This window comes from Branchiostoma floridae, chromosome 9 (assembly GCF_000003815.2).
Source record: "Branchiostoma floridae strain S238N-H82 chromosome 9, Bfl_VNyyK, whole genome shotgun sequence".
NCBI classification, from domain to species: Eukaryota; Metazoa; Chordata; class Leptocardii; order Amphioxiformes; family Branchiostomatidae; genus Branchiostoma; species Branchiostoma floridae.
Genome location: NC_049987.1, coordinates 13,134,007 through 13,154,329, shown reverse-complemented (window position 1 = coordinate 13,154,329; position 20,323 = coordinate 13,134,007). Strand labels below are relative to the sequence as shown.

Genomic DNA, 20,323 nt, shown 5'->3' with positions numbered 1-20,323 from the left:
GGAGTGCTTCTGACTCTGAATGGGAGACAGAACAGAGTCTGAAGGGAGATGACGTCTTTATCACAGCTGTGAGTTTGCCAATACCTTCAGGACATAGACAACCATGCAGTTCAGAGGAGGATTATGTCACTGTTGTAAGTATGGCTGTTCCATCTCTGGAGGCTTCTGATAACTCCATGAAAGGCACAGATGATATAACTATTCCCTCAGCTGCGATGGGTTTAAAGAGAAGAAAGGGAGGACGTTCACATCTTGATGAAAATGAACTGAAACATTCCTCACAAGAACAAGAAGACTCATCATCTCTTGATTCTGGCTGTCCAGTTTCCTCCATGATGGATCCTGATGATAAAACTATCATCACCAAGAATACACCAGGTGTCATGGATGACATCCTCCTTCCTTTGCCTCCAGAAATGGAAAGAACACGCAGACATTTCAGTTGTGGGGATGTGTTTCTTCCTGACCCAACACAGCGTGGTTCGCTCCCTGAGATACGAGTGTACACGGCAGAAAACCCGGAGAAACCCGATAGTACAGAAACAGAGAACCCCAAAGCTGGTGAAAAAACCTCTCCCAGGTTAAAACTGAGAAGAGCCACCATTTCGGTTTCTCCCAAACCAAATAGAAGATTTCCATTGTCACTGGGAAAACACAAGAAGAAAGAGAAGAGGGTTTCTGTCGGAGCAATTAGCACTCTTGCCATGACAACTTCCAATATCCTTTCTCCTATCAAGTCTAAACCATTGAGATATGAACAGGTGAGTGGATAAAATCTAGGGGCAAGCAATTAATGTTAAGGTTTGTGCTGGTTAAGTGCATAACTAAGCAGTACAAAGGTTGCAAAAAATGTCTATTAGTGTCAACTATCAACAACTTAACAGACTTTCCAATCAGTCTTTCATCAACCTTTCATCTTTTAAACTCTTTTGTATGTCATACAGAAGCAAGGGCGTCATGGTTTTATTCCTAGTTATTGAACTAATGTAAGACGTTCAAATTTAGATTTCTTAAGTTAGTAGCATAAAAGGTATTGATAAACTTTAATCGAAATATGATTCCAAAGTGTAAGCTACATATATATATATATTTTGCCTTCGTGATTGAGTAAACTTTATCCCTATTTGTGTACAGTAAATATTGCTTCTCACACAAGGAGGATGAAAGCACACATATGGTCCACTTCTTTGTCAGTGAATGGAATGCTGGCATTTGCCTACTGCCATTACCGATTTGGCCTGTAATGTCACAAATACATTCAGTTTAAAGGTTGCATTTATCAGCAGCTTTGAGAATCTCACCCTGTAAACTCTGAGCTGGAATAATGAATAGCAGATGTTTCTCATAGGTCTTTGTCATAGTTATAATTGATTATGATGAAGTGTTCAATAATTTCTGTTTACTTGTAGTTTATTGTTTACCAATGAGGGTACATGTGATTACAATCTGTTTAGTAATTAGTATGGGTATAAATGTCCACCTCTATGTAATGACCATCTGGCCAGAATTGATGGTCCCTTAGAAATTTTTCTCATTGACACAAGCATTAAGAATAATGTTTATAGTGGCCACCTGTCCACATAGAATAAATTTTATCTTTACTCTGGCCTGAGTGGCCATCTTTGGCAGTTTTGATCGTATCGTTATAGAAAACGAGCCAATTTTAGAGTACTTTGATCATTGTCAAAGGAAAGGAGATATAAATGTATTTTTAGTAGGTAGAAAAAGGCAGATACACCAAAGGCAGAATGAATGGTCAACCCAAAATGATACTAGCTGAAATGTAGCGGTTAGGACACTCAATCTAGTAGGTTACTTCTGGTCAAGCTCCTGTGAAGCATCCTTCAGTAATCAATGGTGTGAACAGCTAAAAATAGCATTAGGTGGTTCAGTACATAATACTATGCTTATTCACTTCTGAAGTGTGGATTTACTTTCAACTTTGTTATCAAGCCAGGAATATTGAATTACTTACTAGGCTTAGCCTAGAATGTTGTGCATGCCCTTGTTCTAAGCTCACATTCCCGTTGCCAATAGCAACTAACAATGTTAACATTTTGTTACATAACCCTGTGTAGGGCCCTTGCCTTTCCATCCGTATAACACTGTTGTGTAAATAGGATGTAGAGTCAAAGGTTCCTCAGTCTTTATTTTGAGGAATGATTGACAACAACTCTCTGCAGTGATTGCGTGTGATCTCTGACCATTGTAGAGAGAGGCAGACTTCAAAAGCTGTAAAATACTATAATCCATGGCTAATTGGTGTCAGGATTGCGTGTGGGCAAAGTGAAGTGATGTGTGTGATAAAACAGGGTTCAAGTGTTAATTATAAATATCGTGTATCATGGGGACACATAGATTCTATATCTAAGGATTTCCTTGATTCAAGTTGTAGATCAAGGGAAAGAAAGCAAGTACATAGTGTTTGACATTTCAAGCTGGGGCTATACCACTAGGACTTAGGGAAATGCCATCTTGTAGACTTCTTAATGTTCTAACTATAATGTTATAATGTTCTTTAATAGACTGAAATATGCAGGTAAATAATAAACTGAAATTAGTGGGTTGTGCCAAATTATCAAAAATAGATGTTGCATCAGTCTCTTCCAAATAAAGTTCTAAATATGTGAAATTTTTAATATTTAGCAGAAGTTTACAAACAAGATACAAGTACAAGCTTAAATATCTGAAATGTAGAACTTCTAGAATATACTACAAATACCCAGGAATATACAAGAATGTTCATTCAGACAACATTCCGGCCCATTCCTCCTCTGGTGTGAAGAGGAATTAGGTCCATTTGGAATTCCCACCCGAATGTGGCATGAATTTTGCAAATACTTCACTCTGGCTGGTTCTGCTTGATTCTTGCTGATTCAGTTTCAGTATGAAGGCCCTATAAGATTTACAGCCATTGTGGAAAGCACCCGAATCTGGAGGACATGATTTACTCAGTGTTGTCTGAAAACAGTTGATGTTGAAGTGTACCAGGGAAAAGGGCACCATCCCATATCTCTGATGTTGATATTGAGTTGGAAATAGATACACTTAAGTTGTAACTCTACTTTTTAACCTTGAATTGCTTCCGTAGGTATCAGTTAAGCATTTGGAAACGTGTAGCAGAGGGTTATACAGCAATGTTGTATGTCTGCTGTAGTGACCCACCTAAGTACACACTGACGCATGTAAAAGTTAAGAGTAGCAACTGATGATGTTGTGTACGTAGCATAGTGGAGTTTAAACAGGTTGTTTTCAGGATGGGTATAAAGAGTTGAAGAGGCCACAAATCTTGGATAGATTGTATCCATGTCAGGTTCTCAAAGGAGGTGCGCACGATCTGTGTTTGCCTCATTCATATGAGTCAGGTGTTTGGGGAAAGGCTGGTGTAAGGTGAAGGAAAGATGGCGAGATTTCGCAGGAGAAGTTTAAATTTGAGTTTCACCAGGAAGCAAAAAAAGGTAGGTAATTATAGATACAGCAGGAGTTTGAGCATGGATTGTACACTGACTGCATCAGATGTTGACTGCAAGTCCTTGAAATCCTGTGCTCAGTTACAGCTTGCAAAATGTGAGTCCTGTTTGGTTACAGTTGTAAGACATGGAGCTTTAACCTAGATACCCGCCTTTTTAGCTCTTTTGGTCGCTGCCCGGGGAAATGGCCGTGAGAGCTCTCACTCGCTTCTCGGGCAATGACTGAGGGCATTCTAAAACTATAAAAATGCTGGCATCCAAGCTAATAGAGCTTGACTGAATTTGCGAAAGAATGCATGAGTATTATATATGTTTAGCTTTGGATCTTTCTCAGCATCTTGTGTTAAACCCTTTATTAAACGTCACTTTAAGGGTTAAGTTGTTGAACCCATATGCTTGTAGCCTAAAAATAAAACAAGTTTCCTAAAATAGCCTTGGAACTGAGTCAACTCTTTCCAACAAAAATAGTAATGTGAAGTCTGTTTTAGGAGATGTTTTGTTTGTAACAATTAAGTAAGAGTAATTTTCTGATCTTTTAAGATATCCGGATGCCTTTCAGTCAACTGTTGTTGACTTTGATCTTTTAAGAAAGCTAAAATTAGAAACTCACCCCCAGATATTGATAAAAAAGACTCACAGAAGGTTGCGTTTGAGTAGGAAAAGTCCTACTGAAGTGAAAATAAACCTTACTTGTCTTAAGTAAATGTTTAAGTCCATTCAATGAAATCGAATAGGGAGAAATGGTACTCTAATGTACATGTAGATATATTTTCATTTGGCCATTGTCTTGCCACCTTATGAGATACTGTTGAATACGTGTTATGACTTCTTTATTTTAAGGATCATGGTTTCTTCATCAGACAGCAATCATATAATAATCGAAAAAAGTCAATATTCTACTCTTCAGGTATGTTACAGTAATGCTTATCCTCAATAAGCTGAAGAATTGATTTATTGATTTTTGGAGATATGACTTTTAACAATGCAAACCTTTCCAAGATGTATTAACAATTCATGAATCGAAAGTCACCGCTGCACACTTGGACCTTCCTATTACAAATTGAAATCGGCATGAATACCCGCAAAAATAGTCTTCACCTATTCAAGAGTAGACTATCAATGTCAGATACCAAATTCTTCTTTTATGCTGGATGTAGTGCTACTTTTACTTTCTTCAATTATTGATAATGTCGAGATCTTTTGTTATTCTTCGGTTCTAGTGAAAGATCTTGGTAAGTTATGCACAAGTGAAATATACATTCCTACAAGGGATTTAAGGTAGACCAGATGTCCATTTATATGCACACCTTTTCCCAATATGTTACGTCTCTGGTTTAAAAAATGGTCAAAACTGTAAAGAACAACCTTTTAACTTCATTCCTGTCCGTTTATGTGGAGTCAAAAATGTGGATGTTAAACATCAGATGCATTTGTTGTTTCCTTTCATATGTAAATCCAGGTCATCAACTCTTGTTACTTTGCTGACAACTGGTAGTTAGACTGTCAGCCTTAATTGCTACTTTCCCTTCTCCCTGTGTTTAGATAAGTTGTATAGACTTGCCCCCCTTCAGTGGTCCAGTCTCCGCCCCCCAAGTGTCACACCTGTAAACACTCACCTGCAAACAGCCGCTGTTGTCTGTTTGCTACACCAGCATTGTGTGTGCTTTTACTGCTTTCAGAGAAGCATGTAACGCCGGTCTGTTTGCTCTATGAGATCTGGATCTTGTTGATGTGATCAGGGTATCAACATGAACAGGCTGATGTAGTGATGTTTACGGGTCAGTTTCCGTCCTTTGTTGGTGTGGTGTTAGAGTGACGACCTGATACGTTACTTCTTAACCCAGACTAGCTTTTGTTGGTCATTTATACCATATATTATAGGTATTAGTGTTATGTGACTGAGATTTGTATCATGAAATATTTGCCTTTCAATAGAAATCCAGTCAGTGTTAGCATTATGGTCAAATCATCAGTGACGTCTTGTGTTAGTGCATGTGTTTGTATGAAAGTGCATTTGAGTGTAAAAAATTTTGCTGGATGCTGTTAGTTTTCAATGTGGGAAAACGAGTGAGTTATACTGGTATTTGTTTTTTTGTTAAGGATTATTACAGAACAATCTCATTGATATTTGATAAATGTTTTTGTTTGTGTTGATTTGTTATTGTTTGTAGCATATGCACAGGAATGCAGATGATTTATGAAAGCTTCAAACTGTAGCGGTACTGATTTCTATTGTAGAATTATGGTGACTTGTTGGCTAGGGACTGTTTGCACTGTTAAGCTCCATGTGATGTTTGGATTTCCCGGTGTGTAAGTTAAAAGAAGCGGTGCATTTAGAGAACAAACTCTGTTTAAAAACAAAGACCCCATTTCAATTAGTACTGCATTCGATTGGATTGCTTGAAGTTGAACTGGGTTTCAGTCCTACACAAGATGTAGTACCTAACTTACATATTCATTTATATAAGATCAAAGTCTTACTCTCCCCAAATACTAGCTTAACTGTTAAGTGTTTTGCAGGTGGTGTAGGGTAAACATTTTCCTACTTTTTTGGAAATAGGCAGGTTTAACTGAGATAATAAGACAATACCTACTAATCAGGATGTCTTTTGTTCTGTTAGGTTATTGTTTAGCTGTCACATGTAAACAATATACATAGACAAAGGGTGCTTATCACCTTTTAATTGGAGATAATGGGTTGTGGGTCATCTGATATATGGCTTCATCCGTTTTCATACCTGAATCACTGCTGTGAAATGTTTTTGTAAAACAATTAACTCTGTGAACAAATACCATGTGTACAGCACCGTGAAAGGCTGAGATTAAAAAGGAATGAAAAAGTCTTTCGGCATTTCTGGAAATTGCATTTACAGCTTTTATCCTAGAAACAAAAACTAGCATTGTCACATTTCCTGTATCTTTGATGAAATTGTTTAAAGGTGGCCGGTCAACTATTATTTCCGAAAGGCATAAGTCAGACTAGGTTGATACAGCTTGTATTATATGTACCTGATTGTCCTTCAAATTTTATGGAATACACCATATTCATGCCTGTGAATGGCTAAAAGGTAACTGTTATATTGATTATCATGATTTAAGTGTGGCTGTATCTATATCTGTGCTGCTGTAGGGATTCTGTCACCCTTCACCTACTCTGATTACATGGTCTATTACTGTATGTAAACAGTACAGAAACCTTTATGACTTGACTTGACTTTATTGGCATAGCTTGGAAGTACTGTCTATTCAAAGGGCCAGTGCAAATTTTGTGCATTCTTGAGCACATGCTTGACAAAGGTGTGTCACAGGAAGTGCCCATTAGCCCTGTACCTGCTAATTAGATAACATAGCAGATGTCCTTGGGGAATTTGCTGTTACACATCTAATCTCTGATATACAAAGTTCAGATAAAAAGGCATCTGTATTTGCTTGCAAAAGGAATGACTAAGACTAAGGGGGCATCTTGGAAATGGTTGCCTTGTTTAAAAGGTTCCTGACAGTTGATAAAGACTGTATATTCAAAGATAAGATGTTGACACAATTATTCTTTTTATAGTAATCTATCCAAAGTATTGTTGAAGCTTGCATATTTTACTCTACCCAGGAAAGGTAATGTTTTTGGAAAAGGTTCATGTCTTTGAAGTTTCCTGTGGATAGTTTGAATTCTGGGGTTAATCCTTTACCACATATTTATAGTGTCGCACACTAATATTTGGGAGTAGAATGTCCACTGTAATTACGGTAATCATGCTTGTTCAAGGTGCATGTACATGTACACACAATCTTGAGTGAACAATTTGAAACTTAACTCAACACCTGTTTTATCATACAGCTGGATGGAGAAGATGGCATGCGGGTGAAAGACCTGGTTGCAGATGCCATCCTGGAGTACAGACTGACAGACTACCGAGTCACCATGTCGTCCACCAAGGCCATCCTCAACCCTGATGCTAATGCTCTTATGTTGAGGGGAGAAGACATACTTATAGAGGACCTATCATCACACATAGAAGCCATCGATCCCAGACTAGGTAAGTAGAGTTCTAATGCAATTTTACACTTTAATTTTAAATCCGTGCACAAAATAAAGCGCTTATTACCAACAAGCTTTTGATCAGTCCTATGATCTTTTTCATTTAAAATGACCCAAAGCCTACGTCACACATCCAGACTGGAAGTGTGATGTCAGCAATGGGTCAAACAAAGGTGCTTGGAAGTCAGTATCGGCCCCCGTTCGGTTGAGGGAATGTTGATGTTCTCTTACGTAAATTGTCTCTTTCACTCCCATTAGAAAGTACCGTATATTCTCGAATAAAGTACGCACCCCAATTAAAGTACGCACCCCTGATTTTGGACAAGTCTTAGACAGATCTTTGGGACTGAAAGGTAAAATGGAAAAACTCAAATAAAGTACGCACCCCTTCTCCACCAATTTTGAACAGACCTTTAACTGGATAAATTCAAATTTATGATGTTTTCCCAAGGTTATTTTGCATGAAATAACCTGCATTTACACTGTCATTGTCTCTATGAACTTGTGAATTGCCTACTGCAAATTATAAAAATCACTGAGAACTGGTAGAAGAAATCAGGAAAAACCAGTTGTACAAGTCAAAGTCACTAACTCAAAAGGATTGTATGCAAATGCCAATCTTATGTAAATCATGTTTAGACAATTTCTTTGTTTCATGTTTAGACAACTACAAGACAACAACAATGTGCATGTTTTGAAACATTACTAGAAGTGTAGCTCCACCTTGCTTTATTTTAGGCTTTTTTTACCATTTCTCTGTGCAGTGACCTCAAATAAAGTACGCACCCCAACTTTGGCAACAACTTGTAGCACCTTTTCAATTTTGAAAAGTTAAAAAAGTGCGTACTTTATTCGAGAATATACGGTAATCATTGCTTAACCATCACCCTCCTGAGACACTAAGGGTGTACAAATTATGTCAATGTATTTCCCTTGGCTGGGATAAGGTCAAGTCTATGATCATTCATTGTATAAGCCGGATATTTCTTTCCTTCAGCTCTCCCTTTTCTACTACTAGTATATGGCAAAGAGGCAGTTCCATCAAGGCATCACCATTTCCTCAGCCAGTGCATCATACACCAGTATCAGTGCATCTCTGTTATCAATTACTGGTAACATCTCTAATTGGAACTTAATTGTGTTTTCTACAACTTGATAGATAATACTACCAACAGTGCATACATCACTGTGTTTGAAGTAAGATTAAGATATCACTTTTGACATTTCAGCTACTGGTTTTGTTTTGGTTATGTCTAAATCTCTGGTGGCCCAGGAGTGCTGTTGTCTATAAACAGGCAATTTAGGTGTTTGGGCTTTGGTTAAGGGTGAAAACAGAGGAAAAACACATGATGTAGAGAAGGAACAGACTGATTTAAGGGGCATAGGGCACACTTGATGAGTTCTGGCTTGTGTACCCTTTTACTTGCAAAAGAATTCAAGTGTTGTACGTTTTGTTAAACTGCTTTTTCTTCTTTCCTTATTTAGAAAATTGCCACAGTATAATTGTCAAAGGAGTTTGCATAATCATGATAAAGTTCTTTGAATTGGAAACTGATTAAGTTAATGAAGTTGACATTGTGGGTGAAAAAAAGTATAAGATGGTGAAATGCGACTACCATATGCCCCAACTATGGAAAGAGGATGGTAGAGTTTGTAAATATGGGATGTTAACATTTTTCAGTTTATTTGAGATTTTTAGCAATATCACAGGTTTCTTGCAAGTATAATCCTAAACCCTGACTCTATTACCTTCAACATCAATACTTCAGTGTCAAGTGGATCAGATTAGAACAGGAAATGAGAGTGAAGATAGGATTACTGCAAACAAACTAGAAACAGGACAAGTGCATTCATGCAGACACGTTAAGTAGTTATATAATACAAGGGTCCATTCTGAGGTGTATAAGTTGATTTATCAAATCTTTGATTTGCCAAACAGCAATATGTCTTTATGATATAATGACAACTTTCGATTATAAGGATATGGACTTGAAATATTCACTGCTTCCTTTACAAATAAAGCATTTTGGTTGGATACAGATTGTTGTGGAAAAGAAGACCCTTGGAAGCGTTCTCATTTTTGGCTTTTGACACAGGCACAGAAAAGCTGTCCATGTCGTCAGTACTTAACATATCCTGTACATCAGATGGACGGTTGAAAGGCCATTAATTTCATTAACTTGTCAAAGGTTAAAAGGTCAAGAAGTGCACTTAACTTTATGGCCCCACTTAAAAAGTGTGTGTTTTGTACCTGGCCTGAGCTTATCAGCCCTTATTGCCCCATGTCCAATGGAACACCTGCAGATTTGGTTATGCCACAACAAGCAATAGTTGCTTTACCAGACAAGAGGACAGTACCAAACAACACTTCAGAATCAGAGGTTGCTGTCTTGTAATCTTTGTTACATACATGTCATGTTTGATTTCCTGATTTTCAGCCAAATGACTCATCAGTTTTAGACAATTCTGGCTGTCACCTGCTTATTTGAAACAATCCAGATCACCCCTTGCCTGAGCTTTTTGAATGTAACAATTTTGATGATTCAGCACATTACTGGGTGAATCCATTTCTAAGTATTTCATTAGATTGGTCCCTTTAAACTATGTAAGGAAATCTTCAATATGTTTCTTATGTCTCTACATCAGCACAAACAATAAAGTCTCTGTGATAAAGGAACTTAACAACTGATCTTTGATATCATACTTAAATGTATGACGCACTGTCCTTACCCAGTATATCCCCCTCCCCCAAAGTCTTTACTTATCTTTAACAATGGCTTGCCTCCTTTAAACAATATTGCTTTATTGAACCTTTAAAACATATGGTCATATAGATAGGTTTTCCTCCTTTTAAACAGTAACAGAAATTACTGAAGAATGACTAGTTAGACCTTTACACATAGGGAGAAAATTATCCAGGCAAAAGTGGTAAGGTCTTTTCTATCAAACAGGATATTGATATACAGATGCCTTTGTTAAGTGTCAAGGTCTGCTGATGAGGATATCTGGTCCCTTATCTGACTAGTGCAGAGGTAGGATCTGAAGCTGACATCGGAATAGGCCACCAAGGAAGTGACTTATTGAAAACCTTTGTGAAAAATAAACCAAGATGTAGTTGTAACTGCAATATCTTGTTGATAGAGTCAATTACAATGTCAGGCTTTGGGGATTACAGAAAAGAGAACTTTACTGACATCTGGGAATCCTCAATTCTGAAGCTATTGCAGGAGCGCAGCTGGACAAGGTTGCAACACTAGTACTTCCTCTCAAGTTAGAAAAACACTGGAAGAGACATACTTTTAAAGATCAGGATGCTTTTTGGCTGAGATGATAGACTATGGCTCATTTGATCAAATTGGTATGAACTGCTTTTCCTCCAATGTGACCATAGCCAGGTCTCATTACATAAGTATGATTGACAACCCGTTGTATGGCAGAACACAGGAAGTTTGGTGTAACAGTCAGTTGGAAGGTTGGGTGTGGTGACTGTAGGTAGCCTGGAGGGAAGCCTGAGGTAGGGTTATGATTAATCTGAAATGAATTCTCTGGATTGTGGTCGTTTAAAGAACAACATTCTGTTTTCTGGTTGTTCTTTGTCATTTTTGTCAAATGCTGAAACTTCTCGTAGATATATGATAGGGCCTAGTATGATATTGAAGTAAAATATAGCACATGACTTATCAAGCATGATGCCTTTGTTAGACCTTTGGTGTATTTGTCCTCAAGAAAATACTGTTGGAATGCCAGGTAAGTAGTTTTTGTACTTTTTAAACTAGTTTTATGCAGGTTTGTATCATGATATTCAGATGAACAAAATTGACAAGTAGGGCATGTCAGTTTTGCTTTGTATGCCTTCCAAGTGCCGATGATGGACTACATATAGAATATAACGTCATGGGGTATTTCGTATCGCCCGAGGTACGGCCCTCCCACGGTCAGGCCAGGACCAAGGGTGATACGGAATACCCCGTATTGTATTTTGTTTATATGTATATCATGCAAACCTGAGGAAACTGAAGTTTGGCATAGAAATAAGAGAGAAAGACGGAGCCCCAGGCCGTACTGTAAATTATGGACTGGTCAAAACACTGATATTAAACTTAAATATGGCCTGGGTATAATATTAAAAAATGTATAAATCTTCATGGACAAAATCTTCTTGTAGTTCTGTATGTGACATCCATGCATATGGCTTTATGTTTTTCTTGTTCAAACTCAACTGTTCAAACTGACTTGAATGGGAGGAGACTGCTGACATAGTACAGTATGTCATAAGTCTTGAGGGTTTATATGTGAATTGTTTCACACGGACTCATGATCGCTGCTGTAGGTACGACTTTAACAGGTGGGCGTATTTGGCAGGTTTATTTTTCCATGACTTAAGCGAATGTCCCAAGGTCAAGAACCCCACGGAGGGGCATAAGGGTGAACTTGGGATTATTTGGGTCCTGGGAAGGATAGGAAGTTAGGAAAGATAACAAGGTGCCTGTCTGAGTAAATTTGCTGGAGAGGCCCTTTCAGAAAAGACATCTGGTAAGGTGAGGCAGCAGTTTTAGATTCAGTTAGTGTAGAAGCCAGATGTGGAAGGTATGGCTATGTAGAGTGTATGATATTTTAATATATTTCCCATCTGTTCTAATTAGCTAAACAGTCGAAGATCTGTCCTGTTTTTTGTTGGTCTTGTAGAAAATATATTAAGGTAATAATTGTAATTGTTTTGACTGACGTTTCCTTTGCTCCACAGCTGGAGATGCCAGATTCCGAGTTGTTCACGAGTTGATGGTGACTGAGAGGAACTACATCGATGCACTCAAGAGCATCTTTGACATCTACGCTGAACCACTAAGGTGAGTTTTTATTTTACATCAAACATATTTTTATTATTATTCCTGACCAAAACATTGGGACAAACAGCATGTTCATTTCAAAAAGTTTTAGACAGTAAACATATCTTACTAGTTTGTATTTTTATTGTTTGAAAACACCCTACAGGTTGGCCTAGCATCTTAAGCATAATCAGCATTTTTCAGATGTTAAATGGTAAAACGTTATTGTCAAGTAAGACACTGCTATAATCTTGACTTCATTTGGAGGAAAGTTTCCATGCTCCCAGGACACACTTGAGATTAATCTTGGTTGAAAGATTGAACGGTAGGAAGCTACTTTGCTTGTTAGCACAAAACAGTAGAGAACATTCCTCATTGCTCAGGAGGGGTCGTTACTGCTTACCCAGTAGGTACGGAAACCTTGCTTATGTAATCCCCGTGACTGTATCTATGACAGTTACTCTTTGAAATGTTAGAACTCTTGCAAGAGCTACCCTCCAAGGTTGATCATAAATAGTGATTTTGTGAAATTAATGAATTCCACTTGTCCCTCCGGGCTTCGTTATGACGGTTTTCGCACCACGCGGGACTGGGGCGGTTTATTAGTGTCAGTTGAGCGGGCAGCTGTGAAACATATTGCGGACGTAGGGACAAAATTGATCATGGCAACTAAAGCGCAGATACAGACCCTGTGGCTACGAAAATTGGCAGTCGTTTCTTTTTCATTATTACAATTGCCTAATCTGTCTTTTACTGGGGTGGTATACAGTAGAGTCTTGAAGGTAAGTCTAAGTCTGTCTTGATATGATTTATTGCTTCATTAATGCTAAACTTTTCCTTTCTTTTTTTTATTTTAACTTCTACTCCAAAAAGTTTACTGTACAGATACAGATTGTCTTTTTTCCAAGAAAAATCTAACCACGTCTTTCCTGACGAAATGTTTTTCCTATCATACTCATTAGGTAGGTTTGCCAATACACAAGAAGGAGAAACCCTTTTCATGGCAAAACTTGAAATCTTGCTAGTCTTGGAAGTTGCAGCTGTTTTTCAATGTTTTTATGGAAAGGATCTAGCCTTATTAAAGGGTGGTACAAATCTGTTTTTTGATAGAAGAAAGCCTGTACTTCCGGATAGAAGCTAGATACGTCCTCATCAGTATCAGAACAAAAACACGGCTGCTTAAGACCATGTTCCTGGTGTTGATAGATTGTGCTTGGCACTTTTGCTGGTCCTATTAGAGATGAACGGTCAGAGCACTCCTAAACTACTTTTGTGCACAGCTCCAATTTTGGGTGCACCTGGGTGCACATGCACCCAGTATCTTGAGCCCTGCTGACCTAGGATGGGATGCACTTAAGGTATCTCGGTTGGCTAAATTGGCATTTTGACCTTCCACTGTTTTCTTATTAATGAATTAAGAAAGAATGGAGCCGTAACGAATGTTGATAGATGGGTATGAAAGAATTCTAAATCTGATTATTGGGGGCAAAATTGATGACGTCATCATTTTTATTGCCTCTAATATTATTTTTTTCTATGACAAAATACAGCACTTTGGTACATACCACTGTGATGAAACTTCGTTTTTCGTTGCAAAATGTTGAAAGCTACAAACTCACGGTTGCGCAAATTGATATCTACTAGTGATCGGTAGTAATTAGAAAATGTTTGTTTTCATCTAATTAAAAAGAATTAATTCTTAATAACTACAGATCGTTAGTAGATATCAGTTTGCGCAACCGTGAGTTTGTAGCCTTAATCATTATGCACATGAAAAACATAGTTTCATTGCAGTGGTATGTACCAAGGTGCTGTATTTTGTCATAGAAAAAAATAATATTAGGGGCAATAAAACCTGATGACGTCATCAATTTGGCCCCAAAAAATCAGATTTAGAATTTCGTAATGCCCATCTATCAATATTCGTTACGGCTTTATTCTTTCTTAATTCATTAATGAAAGAACAATGGAAGGTCAAAATGCCAATTTAGCCGACCGAAATACCTTAAGAACAGAAGAACCGCAAGTAGACTAACTATCTTGCAGGAAGCTAGACAGGGCCTACTGGCCCTGATGGTCAACACGTATTTGCAGCCCTGCCAACACAATTGCACCACAACCACCCAAACTTAAGGTATAAACCTATTACCTTTAACAAGGATTGTTATAGACTTTTTGCGAACAAGACATACTACAACCACAATATCAGAACCTGCCAAGTTCAGGGAGAAAGTCACTGAACACCCGAGGAGCCAGCAATAACCTCACAGCACCAGTTCCTGGGCACTTTGCCCCAACACAGCCGCCAAGCCACGTCTAAAATAGAATGTCTTTCGAACGCTATTTGTTTTCTTACGTATCCCTCCGCCGTGCATGGTAACGCCGTTGCTAAGGGCGCAGTTTTCGCGCCACCAGCGGGATGAAATTTCATCCGAGTTGACAGCTGATTGCATCACCATTTCCAGTCCTTTGGTCATCATGGCGGTGAGTATCAGACATTTTGATATCTGCTCTCCATTTAATCCATTTTTGTGGGGGTTTACAAAGATTTTAATTTGTTTTATGATCAAACTCGGAACACAGTCAAATAAGCAAAATGGCAGCGCCGTAAAGAGTTGAAATTTCGGCGATTTTCAGATTGGGGGCATCCGCATGTCGGTCTCAGAATGTCCATCGATTGTTGGCGTGTAAGACGTGTTTAACCTTCGTCTTTATCCCATGTGAAAATCCTGTTGGTTTGAAATCTGGGTAGATATGTAATTTCAAGTCTGCCTGGGTCACATTTTTAGTGATTTTTTCGCCAACACCGGCGTACGTAGAGCAGGTGCTGTGGAAGTTTTTCACTGTGTTACATGTGACCGATGTGCTTTATCGTCGGTATTTCTTGTAAACTCAACAACTACCGCGGTTCCAACTTGTATGGTACGGTGTAAATGGAGTTATACGGGACAAATTTCCTGATTCAGAGCTTTATCAGTGAGAATCCATTGGACGCTGACAGAAAGTTAAGTTATTAACAGCGGAGAATTAAGAAAAATCTATCATTGAATGAGGGTCTGCATGGGGGGGTCTTGGTAACGTTTAACGGTGAATTCAGGAGGCCCGGTAACGGTTAACGGTAAATTCAGGAGTCCCGGTAACGCTTAACGGTAAATTCAAAAGGAGTTACAAAACATAACACCGTTGAAAGTAACATTGACGTGCATTCCTATTTATACAACGCTAGAGTAGTTATATCAATGGGGAAAAATATCCGACTAATGACAAAGCAAAAGGGGCCCAGAACCCGGAGGAATGACAGGGACATCGTCCATGACATCTGTAAATTGACGGAGGCAGAGTTCCCGGCCCGCCACAGAGATGGCGGCAGCAAATTTCTTATTGGGGGATTGAACTATTGTTTCAGCACATGGAGCGCCGAAGGCGCGACGCATCCCAGGGGGGTTCGGGGGTATGCTCCCCCGGGGAAATTTTAGAATCAAGACCCTCTTAAATGCTGTTTCCTGCATTTTCGGCCGTCAAATTTTGCCGACTAGAGTTGACTAAGCTAGGTTGATTTTGACATTTTCATCAAATTAGACAATGATTATAGCTTTGGCCTCCACCCCCAGAGCCCCCGCGACATATTTTACCATTTCGAGCTCAGAAGGCACGAGACGTTGCAATATAAGTCCGGTAAAATAAAAAATTGGACCGTCTGAAACGCCATTTACTGCATTTTGAAGGACACATTTTGCTGTAAGAACGAAGCTAAATTGAATGACATTTTATTAGAGAGAAAAGTTTTTTGTGCCTACCCACGCCCCTAACATACATGTATTTTCACCATGTCATCGTGAGCGCCAAAGGCGCCAGCCGTCGCGAGGAAGGTCCGGAGAAACCTCATTTTCTGCATTCTAGGAGTACTTTTTGCCCGAAACTAAGCTAAGTTTACACTGAAATCTGTATGAATGATAAAGTTTTTGAGGGCGACACTTCCGCAACATATTTTACCCTGTCCAGAGCCGGGAGGCTCGGAGAAAATTTTGAAATCTGGACCCTTTGAAACGCCATTTCCTGCATTTTCCGGGGTTCTATCTGGGATTTGACTTTGTGAGTTACGGGTTACGAAGAATTTCTCGGTAACGCTTAACGGTGAATTCGGGATAACAAATAACGGTTAACGTTGAATTAAAACGACCAATAACGCTTCACGAAGAATATACCGATAACGATTAACGTTAAATTAGAGAGGGTCGGTAACGATTAACGGTGAATTAAAATGGCTCGTAACGCTTAACGGAAAAAGGCATGCAGGCCCTCTTGAATGTGTTAACATAGCCTGATAGTGATAGTGATACGGACAAGAATTTCCCGCTAATACTGTCACGTCTGCGATGATGTTAGGCTAGCGTTTGACGACAAACAAACTTGCATAACAACGTAGGTTCATGGTGGAGAGGTCTGCAACAGGTTCATGATGTAGCAATATTTACTGAATACTATACTAGATATTAGATATCTTAATACAAGTACATAATCTACAGCAATGTCCACCACATCTCCATACCACATCTAAATTGTTTTATGTATTACATCATGAAATTATTATTATGATAATGTAATATTATTGCAAATACATGACCGAAGGTATACACAGGAATACAATCATGGTGAAAATAATGTATGTGCAGTTACTCTGAGTTTACATACAGGTGTCATCCTATATCAATTTGAAAATTTTACCGTGTTAGATAATTTTCCGTGGCATACACAAATTTGAGATACTGGCCTATATAATCTAGGATAGTGTAGGAAAAGTAGAGAGGTTAGTGTATGGAAGGTAGAGAGGTTTGTGCAGGGAAGGTAGAGGGGTTAGTGTAGGGAAGGTAGAGGGGTTTAAGTGTAGAGATGATATAGTATTAAGAAGTAGAAGATGTATAGTATCAAGTATGTCCTACATGCTTATTGGGAAGGGCAGGGAGAGTACAGCTGTATCAAGAGGGTTCAGCACACTAGGTGTAGGACTGGGTTACTGGTAAAACTAAGAAGGACAGGTACTCAGTACCAACTGAGCTATAGAGGTAAGATTGTTATATGGTGGGCCTCTTAATCCTTCAGGCTGGGTGGAACAAGTTAAACAGGTAGGTACAAGTAAGATAGTCTGGGGGAGGAGATGTGTCTAATATTGTAACCAGTAAGAGTACTAAGGAGGGGAGGAAATGTGAGTGCTATCAAAGACAGTTTAGTTCATCTCATGATACTTCATGATGGGAAAGCTTCAGTGGCCTTTGGGCTCTTTCCCTACAACTTTCAACTCAAGGTAATTTACTATAGCCACAAGTAGTATATTAATTCATGTGTGTAAATTGCAAATGTTAATATGTGGACAGTGGATTCAATTTTTCATGTAAAACCTTAAGTTATTGAAGGGGATAGTTTTCTCAGTGATGAAAACAAGTTTGTAGATGTAGAATCACATGATAAGGCTGTAATAGCAACACCTTTGCTTTGTGGGGGAGATAATATTCATCCAGACAGGCCAGACTTGCCCATTTTAAGAAGCCATCTGCTTTTGAATTTGAGGAGTTGACAGGCATTAGACTGTGTACTACTGCCCATCTTGTGATTACAGGCTAATACATTTGATCCGGGTTCTCTACCTTGTGAGTACTAGGGTCATTGATAAACATATAATCCTAAAGTAATATAGATCTTAGCATAACTCTTCATATGATATGATATGATATGAATTCTGAAATGAGTCTATAACATATCTTTATATAACATATGAATCATATCATAAACCTATAATGTATAAGTCTTAATATGATATAACATAATTACAAGGGGTTACTAAGTGAAGGGGTAGTGTGACTGTCCAATATCTGTGTGATATGGGTAGTCAAAGAATGGCAATGTTAAGTACCAGTATGACAAATGGATACTAACATGTTTTTTGTTGTTGTTTTTTCATTAGAATGAGTTCTACCCAAGATCAGCTGAGGATGTGCTTCTTGCAGCTCACAGTGTCTGTAACTTTCATTAGGTAGGTTCATTAGAGATAAGCACAGCAAAGTACTGATTAGTCTGAGTGGACCCACATTTGCAGACTTAAATAGAAAAAGGTATATTTGGTGGGAAAATCCATATCTTCTTTATGGCAATAGGAAGTCCTTACACAGTCTAACAACTACACAATGGATTGACTTAATAGTTTGCATGAGGACATGCTGTATTTTCTAGATCTTTTTTTTCTGCATTTTGAATCATAGGAAGTTAATCTCACATAGTAGTTAGCTGACATATACATAAACATGAATTGATATAATTAATGTTAAATAGGTCCTTATTTGCACAAGAATACCCACTACACTATCATACATGAAAGATCATATGTAGAAATGATGGTACTTTTGCAAATTTTGGCTTAAAAGTATCATTGGGGAACAAGCCAATGACATATTACAATGATATACTATTTGTGCTACAAAAAGACCTTATTTGCATAATTGATATCCAGATATTATATTGCCTTTGAAGTAAATGTTTTTCCTTAATGATACCTTTAGATAATTCATAACCATGACATAGAGAGGTAAGGTCGAGGTGAAATGAAATATGTTTTATTATGACCTAATTTGCATAATCAAATGCTGATTTGGACTACTACACATGTATGTCATATTAGAGGTGGCAGTACATTTAGGAAAGGTGCATACAACAGAATGTTCGTTATGCTAATATTGACCTCATTTGCATACTTAATACAAAAACTTCATATTTCTGTTTTGGTCAATAATGGGGATTGTCTTATAGACATGTAAGAAGTTTTAGGAAAGAATGGAATGTGGGTAATGTTTATGGTTACCTATGAAGTTAATGCAGAAACTCTATATTGCTTTCTTGTTAATGGTAGGAACTTCAAATTGGAGATACAAGAGGCAAGTGCCAATTAAAAGAAATGTGTGTTGCTCTACTTGGCACCTTATCTGCATGATTGATGGGCATAATTCCATACTTCTTTCATTACTGGGAGGAAATATTCTGCATTATGTGGAAAATGTTGCTTTTATAGTTGACATTATATTATCACAGATGATAAGTAAAGTATTTCAAATATAACAGCCTACTATTAATCATTGTCAATGAAGACTCTTAAATCATATTTGATTTTCATACTGTGAAATATTATGTTTTATACAGGTGATGCTCTGCTGTGGATCTGATGAGGCTGACAGCTGGGTTTACTTAGCCATATCATTTGGCTGATTGGCATTTCTATATATCATTTATATCTATATCATACTGTACAGAGTATCATTTCACAACAGGCCACAGCAAGTAAATCTTATGGATGACATGCCAAGTGAAAAAATAATGTAAATGAGATAGTGAAACAAGATGGATGAAAAAACAAGATGGCTAAATTTTCAAAATAGACACCATAAACGTTGTAACATGATTTAAAGTGACAAAACGTGGTATCACAACTAACACGGCATTCATTCCTGTATTAAAGAAGTGAACTAGTACAGTAAAAGTGATACTGGTGTGGTACACTGGTATCACTTGCCAAGCTGGCAACTACATTCATCGCTTCCATATTGGTTTCACTTTTACAACTATCCAAGTTTCACTTCTGCAACTATAATCATGGCTACCTTTCTCGTGTCACCTCTACAAGTATAATCGTTAGGCTTTAGTACAACACAGCATGTTTGTCCATTTTGGTCTATCTGACCATCCCCAAAGAGGAAAAAAATCATTGTTTTTTTCTTCTAAAATCAGGCAAAAACTAATGGGGCGATGATCCATAAAATTTACTTGCTGTGGCCTTATTGGAATAACATGTATATTATCATTCTGGCAAAAAATGGTCAGCTGTGTGGCAGCAGATTCCATAGATATTGTTTGATTACAACACAAATCTTGTCTCCAAGTTGCCATTCATATGTAACACGTTAGACACATTTGTTCAATAAAGTGTGGCTTACAGTTAACATATGACTCTT

At 38.0% G+C, this 20,323-nt stretch overlaps 1 protein-coding gene and 1 long non-coding RNA gene across 5 annotated transcripts in view; both read left to right on the top strand.

The window, feature by feature from the left end:
- LOC118422840 overlaps positions 1–20,323 on the top strand; it is a 118,733-nt gene that overhangs the window by 17,594 nt on the left and 80,816 nt on the right. For 2 of the 4 annotated variants that reach the window (XM_035830627.1, XM_035830626.1), the window contains 2 exons: positions 7,303–7,501; positions 12,248–12,350. In XM_035830627.1, the coding sequence (XP_035686520.1) occupies positions 7,303–7,501; positions 12,248–12,350 (302 nt within the window). Of the gene's footprint in view, positions 1–125; positions 762–3,386; positions 3,459–7,302; positions 7,502–12,247; positions 12,351–20,323 lie in introns of those variants that run through there. The other 2 variants (XM_035830625.1, XM_035830628.1) reach the window with 2 other exon arrangements.
- Positions 14,624–19,844, top strand: LOC118422845. Its single transcript, XR_004831972.1, has 3 exons — positions 14,624–14,813; positions 18,289–18,357; positions 19,515–19,844. It is a non-coding gene; the product is annotated as an uncharacterized LOC118422845 (long non-coding RNA).